Below are 12,460 nucleotides of genomic sequence, written 5' to 3' on the forward strand. Positions count from 1 at the left end.
GATGGTAATTACCTGATCTTTTTGTTTCTTTCCCTTGTAAGGTAAAGAATCATGAGAAATTCATATTAGTGGCTTGGCAGATTGATAATATTATAACAGTATTGCTGTAAACTTTTCAGTTGGAAGCTTAAATGTTACATTTTAAAGCTTGGAAGTTTGTATTTTGATTTACTAGAGTTGTTTGTAGATTTGCATTTTGTTAGTTAGCCATATTGATACAATAGTTGTTTGTGGTTTTCATTTTTCTTGTTAGCAATGATTATACTTTTTCTTTCTCTCATGCCTGGATAAATAAGGAGGGTTGGAGTCAGGACAGGCATCTTTTTAAAAATTTGCCGACACCAGTTATAAAATAAGTCATTAAGATAGAAACAGCTGGAGGAGTCTCATTTAGAACAGCAACCCCAACCAGGGATTAACCTGATATGATGAAGATTCTGAAATTTCAGATGTCGACGAGTGCTTAGAAGGAACGGCCATCTGTCATGTGAATGGAGTTTGCATAAACATAGGAGGAAGTTACACATGTGTATGCAAAACAGGGTATACTGGAGATGGAAAGCTTTGCTCAGGTATGATATGCATCACATTTGACTAGATGGATGCTGGCAGTTAAGTCTAACTGGTATATAAATTTGAGAATTTGGAGGTTTTAAGCAATATTTCTTATGTTCTTTACTGTTTTAGGAACAAAAACAAGATATCTTCTTGCAAATGTTTGTTACAAAGTGAGATCTTAACTAACAGATGTTGAGTGCTGTTTTGCAAAGAAAATGTGGCCAGTTGTTTTATTAAAGAATGATTCTGGTTAAATGCACTATATGACACAAGAGATTATAACTAGGTGTCTTATTTCTTGATGCAGATTCAGTGTTTATGATAATTGTAACTTACCACGTTTATGGTACAGTAGAAAAATGTTTGAAAGGATTATAAAGTTTATAACAATATAGTAAGTCTCTCTCTCTCTCTCTCTCTCTCTCTCTCTCTCTCTCTCTCTCTCTCTCTCTCTCTCTCTCTCTCTCTCTCTCTCTCAGTTGTATAATACCTGATTTACTGCCACTTAATTTTGCATAAGGGCTTCATGTACAGTGTACCTTCACTAGGTTCCAATTTGAATGGTTATTGCGTAATTTTATGGCTTTTATTTTTTCCAGATGTAAATGAATGTTTAGAGGAAACTCACACGTGTAGCAAAAATGCTGATTGCATAAATACTCCAGGAAAATTCAGCTGTGTATGTAAGACTGGATATACTGGAGATGGAAGACAGTGTTTTGGTAAGTAGTTGGGACTTGTTTACTTAGACCCTGAACTGTGTGTGTATATATTTTTGGTATTAGGTCAGCCTCTAAGGGAAGTAGTTTGGTGTGCTTTCTAGACAATTAACAAAGAAAAAGCCATAAAAAGAAAGCAAGGGATGTGAGTTAAGGGTTTCCTCAGGAAACACACAACCATCTCTGAAATAAGCTAATCATTGCTCTGCACTCATACAGAGGTATGTGTACATTATACTTTGAGGTTTAGCTGATCCCTAAACAGTGCTTGTTTTTGGGCATAGAGCAATCACAATCCGAGAATTAATCATTAAAACTAAAGTGAGCCTCAAAATACAGGAAGGTGCAAGTCATTCCCTTTGTGTAGGTAAGACTGTGTGACCATCACAGAGCGGCTAATGTGACAAGACTATGGTTTCTTATGATTTGGTTTGAAAATAGTGTGAAAGGTAAAGAGCTCCATTACCATACCCAAGTATTGTTACATTTATTTTATATTCTTAGTATTTTTGAACTTGTATTGCAACAGCAGTTAAGCCAACCTTACATCTTATGTAGAATAGAATTGCAACAGAGGGCATAGTAATAAAGCTGGTACTGTGTAAAAATAAAATATCCCAAGGTAATTATCTATCAGATTTTTGCTTTTCATTCTCAGATACTTGACAGACTATGGACTAGAATGACCATTAGTATATTACTGACGTAAGACTCAAATGTATTTCCAGATATCAATGAGTGTCTGGAAGGAACAGACTTGTGCTCTGTTAATGCCGATTGTATCAACACTGAAGGATCATATAAATGTTTGTGTAAAGCTGGGTATACTGGAGATGGGAGGCAGTGTTATGGCAAGTAGATTTTTATTTTTTGAGCTTTACTGACATATCTCTTTAAATAATTTTTTGTAGATCTTTTGGGTGATGAATGAGTCAGTATCTGTTTTCTTCTGCTTCAGATATAAATGAGTGCTTGGAGGGAACTGCCTCATGTCATGAGAAAGCAGACTGCGTTAACAGAGAAGGGAGGTATGTGTGTATTTGCAAGGCAGGCTACACTGGAGATGGAAGACTGTGCTTTGGTAAGTCAACCTTTTAACCTTGCTCAACAATTTACCATTGGCCAAGTTTTATCATTGTCTGGGTTGTCATATAATTTTGGTAAGAAGTGCAGCTAATTTTAGTTGCTGGTAACATTAATGCTAGTCATGTTTTTACATATAAAATGCTGTCATCAAGTCTGTTGGGTTGTAAAACTGAGTAATGACTCAACTGGTCTCAAGCCTAGACAAATGGAGAGGATTGGTATATAGAACATAAAAATTAAGATGCAGACCTTATGTGATAAAACCCTCAGTAACATGACTGCCTATTTTCAAGTAGTCTGTAAGGCAGTTGGTAACTTGAAACTTTTCTCTTCTTGTCGTAAACAGTTCAAACCTGTACAATTTGTGTATAAAACATGAACAGTCATTTAAATTTCCAGCCATTTTTCAAATTCTTGCTTCTACATTACAGACATTGACGAATGCTTAGAAGGAACACACAACTGTCATCCAAATGCTGTGTGCATTAACACTGATGGAAGCTATCGATGCACTTGTAGAGCAGGATATACTGGAGATGGAAAACTGTGCAGCGGTAAGGTAGATTATTATTTACAGGTGCTCCCCCAGTTTATGATGGTCTGTTTTAAGATATTTTTGGCTTATGATGGTGATAATACATATTCGGCAGAAACTGGATTCCAGATCTTGAATTTTGATGTTTTTCTGGACAAGCGATAAACAGCACTATCCAATAGGCATTACTTTAGGTTCTTTGCAGCATCCCTTCAGCCCCTAGTAGCAACTCCTTACATCCCTTTTAATGTATCTCCATTCATATTCTCTTCCACCTTACATCCCACCCTCTCGTAACAATTGTTTCATAGTGCAACTGCACTGTTTTCCTCCTGTTACACCTTTAAAACCTTCTTTACGCTGTTTCCCTTTCAGCACTGAATTACCTCATAGGTCCCAGCACTTGGCCTTTGGCCTGAATTTTATATTCCAGTTCCTATACACAGTACTACACTTGCCCATGGAGGCTTGCCATCCGGACAAACTCACATTACTGTATCTCATTTCATGACTTGGTTTGAGAAGAAATCCAGAAACAATCATAAGCATTCATGTCACATGAAGATAGATGATAGTGAGATGTTGGCAGACATAAAACCTCGCCTGCCTTTGAGTTATGGAAGAGAAGTGATTTCTAACAAATATTTGTGTGGTTTTAGTGAGGAGTAAACTCAAGAAAGTACTGTAATCGAGTACATGTATGGAGGATGCAAAGGTTCCAAGGACCTCGGTGATCAGTAATGTGTAAAACTTCCATAACATTTTTAGTTTTATTACAGAATCTGGGTCTTGTGGAATAATCATAATCATGCTAAGGTATTTTTTATAAAAAGATACCCATTTTTTAAATGGCATAATATCCAGTCAGCTGTAGGTTTTCAGAAATTTAAGCAATACTTTGAAGTGGTTACTTTAATAGCTGTTGACGTTGAACATAGTACAGGAACAACCTCTTAAAGTAAGCCACAGGCCCTGAGTTTGTTTAAAGGTGGGTGAGTAGAACATTATTTCTTTTGATAGAATATTTTTTGAAGTTTGAGAATTTGTATTTCAACATTTTTTCCTCAGATGTATCGGAGTGCTTAGAAGGAACTCATGGTTGTCATACGAATGCAAATTGTATCAATACTCAAGGAAGCTTTGTTTGCACTTGTAAACCTGGTTTCACTGGAGATGGTATCTTGTGCAGTGGTGAGTTTTTCTTTCTACTGGACTAGAAATGTTTGTTCTTAATTACATGGGAACTGCTTCACATTCTAGTAACAAAGTCAGCAGTAATGTCTGGTTTTCTTAATGTGAAATACATATAATTTCAGATATAAATGAGTGTTTGGAAGGGACAGACACGTGTAATGTAAATGCCATTTGCATTAACACTGAAGGAAGCTATAGATGCACCTGCCAGCAAGGATATACCGGTGATGGTTTCCAGTGCTATGGTAAAGTTTATCCTAATGACTTAAGTCTTAAAAGTGAAATAAAGTCCCATGACTGATGTTGTTCCTATTGCTTTAAATCTTACCATAATGGTATTCTGTATTTGTTATTAATGATCTTACTTTTCTCAGATATCGACGAATGCTTTGAGGGAACATACATTTGCCATAATTTTGCCGACTGCGAAAACACTGAGGGCAGCTATATCTGTTTGTGTCAAGAGGGATTCACTGGGGATGGAAAACAATGCTTTGGTGAGACATTTCAGAACTATTTTAACACTGTAACAGAAAATTTTGTTGAAAGCTATTTCTCTTTTATTGGTTTTAAGTTTAACATTATTACTAGTTAATAATTGAACACTGGAGGCCTCATTATGTTAAATATTTAAGTTTACCATAAGAAAAGTCTGCCTTGTTTTAACTATACAGTACTGTACAGAATATGAAATTACCTGTGAATTTTAGGTAAACATAGTTTAGAAAACTGTAAAGAATACTTAACCTTGATCACCACTATAGTGGTAGAGTATTTTGTGTAGTATTCTTTATATTTTGTTTGTTAAATTCTTTGTGTTTTGTTAAATTTTTATTTTCTTGTTGTGGTATATGGCATCACAGGCTTAGATTTTATTGTTTAATGTCCATGTGTGTTTTATCTAAATGGCAAGGGCAATATTTTTCCCATTTAGTTACTAAGACCAGTGGAGTATGTTTCTGGGTTCAAGCCTTGTTTCTGGGTTCAAGCCTGAAAAATCCCTGGTATTTTTAGTTTTGGTTTAATTGGCATGAATATTTTCAGTTGTCATTGATTTTTTCCTGCCTTATATGGTAAATTGGAATGATATCGTAGCTACGACTGACATTGAAACAATTGTGTCAATATTACAGTACTGTTTGGACCTAAGAGGGGGAATGATTGTTATAAAACTTTTTGGTTCTTGATAATTTTTTAAAACTTTTTGGTTCTTCTTCAGATGTGTCAGAATGCTTGGAAGGGACCCATAATTGTGATGTAAATGCAAATTGTGTAAATTCTCAAGGAAGCTTCTTTTGCACGTGTAAGCCTGGATTCACCGGAGATGGCAAATTTTGTAGTGGTGAGTTATTCCTTACAGTGAACTTCCCCATAGGGGGTAGTGCTATCAGTGCACATCATGTGGTGTACTGTTGGCAATATTGAAGGATCTTTGCAGCATCCTTTCAGTCCCTAGGTGCAAACCCTTTCATTCCTTTTACTGTACGTCTATTCACGTATTTCTTTCATCTTACTTTAGACCCTCTCCTAACAATTTTTTCTTATTGCAACTGCAACGTTTTCCTCCTTTTACCCCTTTACAACCTTTTTACTTTCAATTTCCCTTTGGCCTAAATTCTGTATTCCATTCCTACAGCGGACTTACAATGTTAATTTTTCCTTGTGTATGTTTACTATGAAACTACTAGGCATCAGAGAAATAATTTTGACAGTAATATACAATTTACATATCCTGTTTACAATTTCAGATGTAAATGAGTGCTTGGAAGGAACAGACTTGTGTAATGCGAATGCCATTTGCACTAACACCGAAGGAAGCTATAGATGTACTTGCCAGCAGGGATATACAGGAGATGGATTCCAATGCTTCGGTAAGGTTCTTCTCATTGGTTAATGAGATGAAACAGAGACTAGACTTAATTTGCTCCTACTGCATTTGTGAATGGTTTTCCAACTCTCCCTCAGATATCAATGAGTGTTTAGAGGGAACAGCAGCTTGTAATACATTTGCCAACTGCGCGAACACACAGGGAAGCTATCACTGTTCGTGTCGGCCAGGATTTACTGGGGATGGAACTCAGTGCTTTGGTGAGGTTTTTCACAAAGGAAGTCATATTTTTCTTATGTTGGTTATGACTAGGGCTTTGGTTGAAAGATATTATATACCTCATGTTTATTTAAGTATACAATAACAAAATTAAAATCCTGTGTTAAAACCTCATGTTGCCTAAGTGGGATTTCGGTTCTTTATAACAGTATTGCTGCTTGCAGCTGTTAAGAAGACTTCTTGAATGCTATAGTCTGTTTTAGAGATCTGTACTGTATGTCACCCATATATGATCCAGTGAATCAAAGACCTTTTATCCACCCTATTTACAGCAAAATTATTTCCTGTCTTGATGACCATAGTCATTGCAATGCCAATTACAGAAACAAATTAATTGTAAGGTAATAATGTAATAACAGCATTAATGTACAGTTAAATATTCAAATTGAGGAACCAAAGATTTTCTGTTTAAGCTTAAAGTGGTGGGGCTAAGATCCACAGTTAAATCATTTGATGTAGCATGCTTACATATGTGCTTGTTGTTATAAGGGTATTTGTGTGCACCAAAGAATATTTAGTGAAACATACAGAACAGATACCAGTCTTCATTGTAAACTTTCATTGCAAAATGTTCCTCAAGAGTCTTTTGTGCAGAGGTCACTTTACTGCAGAAGTTCACTAAGCTACTTATTAGCTTGCTGACTCTTGTAGAATGTAAATATCTCATGGTGTATTAGTCAAATTGTATAACATTTCTCCCCAGACATAAATGAGTGCCTGGAAGGTACAGACCAATGCCATACAAATGCAGACTGCGTAAACACTGAAGGAAGTTACGTATGTTCCTGTAAGTTGGGCTATACTGGAGATGGAATCAATTGTTATGGTAAGAAAATTTTGTTACTCTCTGTTCTTAACACAGTTTTTGAATAGAAACCTGTTACTTTGTGCCTGTTTCATTTGTCAGTGTGTTTGATGACAAAAAATATTTTTGTAGGAACTAGCAGTACTGTAGTAGATGTGTACTGCACATCCTGTCAAATCTTATCATTGCTTGCCTGTCAGCCTGGTTCATTCTTTGTTTTGTCAGCCCTTGTCATCAGAAGTGTGAAGCAAGAATAAGGGAAAATTTGTACAAGTAATGAGTTTTAATTGAACAATGGTTCCTTAAACACCCCACAAGAGACAGGCAAATGAATTGCTCACAAGCGCAAGGAGAGAGTAAGTCTGATGTTGAAAGTGAGATCCACAGGATATGACTGCACATGCACAGTACACACATGCCACGGTACTTTTTTTATCCGCTGAACATTTTGAGTAAGAACAATATTAAAATTTTTTATATTTGATTTTGTTTCTTTTTGTGGCTGCAATTACTCTACGTAGATGTTAATGAATGCTTAGAGGGTAATGTGGCCTGCCATTCCAATGCTGTCTGTGTTAACAGTGATGGAAGCTTTGCGTGCTTATGCAAAGCTGGTTTTACTGGAGATGGAATAGCTTGTTTTGGTAAGTGATACCATAGTTCCGTGAAAATCATTGCTTTCAAAATACTTCAGTTTTGTACAAAACTTCCAAATTTCCCCCTTTTTTGTACAAAACCTAAAAATTTCCCCTTTTTTGTACAAAACTTCAAAATTTCCCTTTTTTTGTGTAAAACTTCCAAATTTCCCCTTTTGTTTATTAGAACACTTTTTAATTTTGCTCGAAAGATATTGACGAGTGTTTGGAAGGAACTGCAGTTTGCCATGTCAATGCTGAATGCAGCAACACAGAAGGGAGCTATGTGTGTACTTGTTTGCCAGGATTTACTGGAGATGGAATAAATTGTTTTGGTAAGAAATTAATACTGATATGTGTCTAAGGATTCTTCTGATATACAAATTGTCATGAGTGCTACTAAGCTTCATTTGGTCAGGACATTATGTAAAGAAAAGTCAGTCAAGTTTATTGTCTTAATGATAGTAATGTGAAACTTGATTTTAATAACTGTGCATATTATTTTATATTTCTTCTACGCAGATGTGAACGAATGCTTAGAACTAACGACAGCTTGTAGTGCTAATGCAAATTGCAATAATGTAGAGGGAAGCTATTACTGCATTTGCAAGCCAGGGTATACTGGCGACGGAGTGAACTGTTTTGGTAAGATTGGTATAAATTATGATTGTTTTATGTGGATTTGTACATTTCTTTTGCTGTTATTAAACAAAACTTTAGTTAACTTTCATTAATCATGTATATGCCTGTATTTATGCTCTGAATGTTCCCTGGTTTTATTAGTCTCATGTCATAAACAAACAAAATAGGCTCTTCGTGCATGTTCGTTTATTATTTACTGAATGTGCATATTGTCATTTCTTACAGAGATAAATGAATGCTTAGAAGGAACAGCAACTTGCAGTCCTAATGCAGATTGCACAAACACCATAGGGAGCTATTTGTGTACCTGCAAGACTGGATATACTGGCGACGGAGAAAATTGTTATGGTAAAATTGATACATGTCATTGAAGGGCTATCTAATTTAGGAAGGAGAATATACTATATTTATATATTGGAAACTTGGCTATACTGTATTTATGTGAGAAGTAAATGACGATTAGTGGTGGCGTAGTGTAAAAAACTTGTAATATTACAGTCTTCTCACTAAGGGGAGAGACATAGATGAATTTTAGTTTTAACTAAATATGAATTTTGTCTTTTCTTGTATAGGGATAGATGAGTGCTTAGAAGGAACAGCAACTTGTAGCCCAAATGCAGTTTGCACAAACACCGCCGGAAGCTATTTTTGTACCTGCAAGACGGGATATACTGGCGATGGACAAAATTGTTTTGGTAAGATTGATGTATGTTATTAAAGGGCCATCTAGTTTAAGGAGAACCCAGTGGTGAAGTAGGGCCATCAGTGCACCTCACATGTTGCACTGTAGGCATTACTTGGGTTCTTTACGGCATCCCTTTGGCCCCTAGCTACAACCCCTTTCATTCCTTTTACTGTACCAATGTTCATATGCTGTCTTCCATCGTACTTTCCTCAACCCACTCCTAACAGTTGCTTCATAGTGCAACTGTGAGGTTTTCCTGCTGTTACACATTGAAAACCTATTTACATTAAATTTCCCATTTATTGCTGAATGACCTCATAGGTCCCAGTGCTTGGCCATTGACCTGAATTTTGTACAGTACAGGCAGTCCTTGATCGGCAGGGGTTCCATTTTGGGGGTGTGATGATAACCGAAAATCAGTGATTTCTGGCGCTTTATCGGCGATTTTTGAGCCTTACTAGCGCCGAAAAGCGCCCCTGTTAGGTATGTATCGGCGCCAGTACCCAATTATCGGCGCCGATAAGCGGAAATCGGCGATTTTCGTCGCTAGACAAGTGCTGTAAAGCTGGATTGCCATCAACTGAGCCCACCGTTAACCGGGGACTGCCTGTATTCCATTCCATTTAGGAAGGAGAATATACAGTATTCATACATTGGAAACTTGGCCATATATGATTCTTGATGCCCATGTATAAACAACTTATATTTCAAAGAGTCTTCTTATTAAGGGAAGACAAACTTATGATTATTGGTTTAATTAAGTATGTATTTTGTCCTTTCTTGTACAGAGATAGACGAGTGCTTAGAAGGAACAGCAACTTGTAGCCCTAATGCAGATTGCACAAACACAGTAGGGAGCTACTTGTGTATTTGCAGGGCAGGATATACTGGTGATGGAATAAATTGTTTTGGTAAGATTAATAACCACTCTAGTTTAGGAAGAAGAATACAGTGTTTATATACTGTACAGTATTGGAAATTTGGCTATATTTATATGAAGAGTAAAGTACAATTAATGGCAGCTTACTATAAAAAAACTTATATTACAAAGTCTTCCTCACTTAAGGGAAAACATATAAATGAATGTCGGTAGAACCAAATAGTCAACCCCGGGTCTTTGCGGGGATGTGTACCACAACCCTCTGCGAATAGCTATAATCCGCAAATACTTGACGCCCCCCTGGAATTGCTTATAACTGCCTATTTTGATAGTTCAAACCAAAAAATCACCTCTAAAAATGCTTATACCTGAGTATTTTAAGTTTTATAAAAAAAAAAAAAATGCACTTGGTCACAAAAATTATATGAAAATAAGTAATTAGTGAATATTTCTCTAATGAAAAATACTGCGAATAGGTGGATTTTCCGCGAATAATGTGTATACAGTATATGTTCCACAGAAAAATCTGATAGGTGAAGCCGCGAGTCCTTGACTGCAAATAGGCAGGGGTCCACTGTATACATTTTTTTTTTTATTTTACAGAGATAGACGAATGCTTGGAAGGAACAGCAACTTGTAGTCCAAATGCAGATTGCACAAACACTGTAGGGAGTTATTTGTGTACCTGCAAGACTGGATATACTGGCGATGGGAAAAATTGTTTTGGTAAGACTGATGTTTTTTATGCCAATGAAAAGTCGAGATTCCCCCTCCTTTACCAGTTGTTGTACATGAATGAAATTGTGGTACAAGGACCTTTGTGATAACTTTTAACTGTTTAGCAAAAAAATCTTATTTAAAATTTTTTGTTTGCAAAAAAACCATTTTAAATCTTATTTTAACTTTGAAAAAATCTGAAATTCAATCATTTATGCTAAGCAAAAATTATATTTAATTTGTCTGTAAAGTCTACGCTCATGGTTGATTTAATGAAATATGTATTTGTCCCTCCTTGTGCAGAGATTGATGAATGCCTAGAAGGAACAGCTACTTGTAGTCCTAATGCTGTTTGTACAAACACACCAGGGAGCTACTTGTGTACTTGCAAGACAGGGTATACTGGTGATGGAAAAAATTGCTTTGGTAAGATTAAAGGGTTTTATTTAATTGCCATTTAATCGAGGAAGAAGGTACTGTCATTGTGTCTGCTATTAGGCAGAAAGTATTTTCTTAATACAAGCCTATTCAGGTTCAATTCTAAAGCTCATGATCTTAGACAGTGGCCACTTACATTATTTTCATTACATGAATTTAGAGGACCTTACTAATGTTCAGGGTGGAATTCTCTTTCTAATGTTCAGGGTGGAATTCTCCCCTAGTTTTCAACATCTCTATTTAAAGTCTTTAATAGCATAAGAATGATATTTATTTCTCTGTTATTATTTCACCGGCTGACACGGGACCCCGATCCAGAAAAAGGATTTTGACAAAGGAAAAATCTATTTCTGGGGAGGGCCCGTGTCACCCATGACCCCTCCACTGTTTTTCATTCTCTCCCTCCCATGGTAAACATCATTCTAGTGGGGTGGGTGCTAACATGGAATGCGATTAGTGTTGCCTTGTGTACAGTCCATGAGTGGTGCATGGGCTTGTATCGGCACCTCTCTCGTTGGGACTTTTGACATTGGGAATCTTTATAGGGCAGGGTCCCGTGATTGTGACAATCTCACCCTTTACCATATACGACTCCATTTCTTGGAGCTCGCTCTGGGGGTAGTAACCCCAGCTTTACATTTAGCTTTTCTCTGGTATCTAGCATCGGAATTACCTAGAAATAAGTGCTGAATGGATTATTTCACCGGGTGACACGGGCCCCTCCCCAGAAATAGATTTTTCCTTTGTCAAAATCCTTTTTATGTACTGTATTGGAAACTTTATGTTTATGAGAGGAACAAGGACAATTAATGATGGCTTAGTAAAAAAAAAAAGTTTGTTACACAGTCTTCTCCCTATGGGAAGACACCCAGGTGAATGTTGATTTTTTTTCCTTACTAAATATGCATTTTCTGTTTTGTTGTAGAGATAGATGAATGCTTAGAAGGAACTGCAACTTGTAGTCTTAATGCAGTTTGCACAAACACCGTAGGGAGCTATTTGTGCACTTGCAAGGCAGGATATACTGGCGATGGAAAAAACTGTTTTGGTAAGACTGAAATATGTTATTAAATAGCTTTTTAGGTCAAGAAGGAGAATCTCTCTGCCATACTAAATTTTAGAAGTGTTGGACATGATCTATATCAGTTTACTCCTGGAAGATTTTTCCTGCAACAGTCTCATTTTTGGCCCTCTTATTAAAAAAAAATCCTTTTCTAATACAAATTGCTATACTGTACTTGAAGTAAGCTGAGGTACAATTACCTTGTAATAACTTTTAAGTGTATTGCAAAAATCTTGTGAATATCTTATTTGTAGAATATACAAAATTAGATTTCTATTTTGGTGATACAAATTTAGATTTTTTTGTCAGTGAAAAAAAAATTTGAAATTTCATTCTTTCATTAAAAAAAAATTTATTATACGCTTGAGTCAGACAGGACTAGGCTCTTTTGTGCAA

The 12,460-nt window shown here is 36.2% G+C and overlaps 1 protein-coding gene across 1 annotated transcript in view; it reads left to right on the plus strand.

The window, feature by feature from the left end:
- LOC136853580 (fibrillin-2-like) overlaps positions 1–12,460 on the plus strand; it is a 29,475-nt gene that overhangs the window by 14,777 nt on the left and 2,238 nt on the right. Inside the window, exons 20-41 of the mRNA XM_067129319.1 lie at positions 1–4; positions 450–572; positions 1,158–1,280; positions 2,006–2,128; positions 2,236–2,358; positions 2,795–2,917; positions 3,967–4,089; positions 4,215–4,337; positions 4,467–4,589; positions 5,312–5,434; positions 5,841–5,963; positions 6,058–6,180; positions 6,903–7,025; positions 7,526–7,648; positions 7,852–7,974; positions 8,162–8,284; positions 8,507–8,629; positions 8,854–8,976; positions 9,755–9,877; positions 10,450–10,572; positions 10,867–10,989; positions 11,927–12,049. The exon at positions 1–4 is cut by the window's left edge and continues 119 nt beyond it. Of these exons, the coding sequence (XP_066985420.1) occupies positions 1–4; positions 450–572; positions 1,158–1,280; positions 2,006–2,128; positions 2,236–2,358; positions 2,795–2,917; positions 3,967–4,089; positions 4,215–4,337; positions 4,467–4,589; positions 5,312–5,434; positions 5,841–5,963; positions 6,058–6,180; positions 6,903–7,025; positions 7,526–7,648; positions 7,852–7,974; positions 8,162–8,284; positions 8,507–8,629; positions 8,854–8,976; positions 9,755–9,877; positions 10,450–10,572; positions 10,867–10,989; positions 11,927–12,049 (2,587 nt within the window). The remainder of the gene's footprint in view (positions 5–449; positions 573–1,157; positions 1,281–2,005; positions 2,129–2,235; positions 2,359–2,794; positions 2,918–3,966; positions 4,090–4,214; positions 4,338–4,466; positions 4,590–5,311; positions 5,435–5,840; positions 5,964–6,057; positions 6,181–6,902; positions 7,026–7,525; positions 7,649–7,851; positions 7,975–8,161; positions 8,285–8,506; positions 8,630–8,853; positions 8,977–9,754; positions 9,878–10,449; positions 10,573–10,866; positions 10,990–11,926; positions 12,050–12,460) is intronic.

This window comes from Macrobrachium rosenbergii, chromosome 27 (assembly GCF_040412425.1).
Source record: "Macrobrachium rosenbergii isolate ZJJX-2024 chromosome 27, ASM4041242v1, whole genome shotgun sequence".
Lineage (NCBI taxonomy): Eukaryota > Metazoa > Arthropoda > Malacostraca > Decapoda > Palaemonidae > Macrobrachium > Macrobrachium rosenbergii.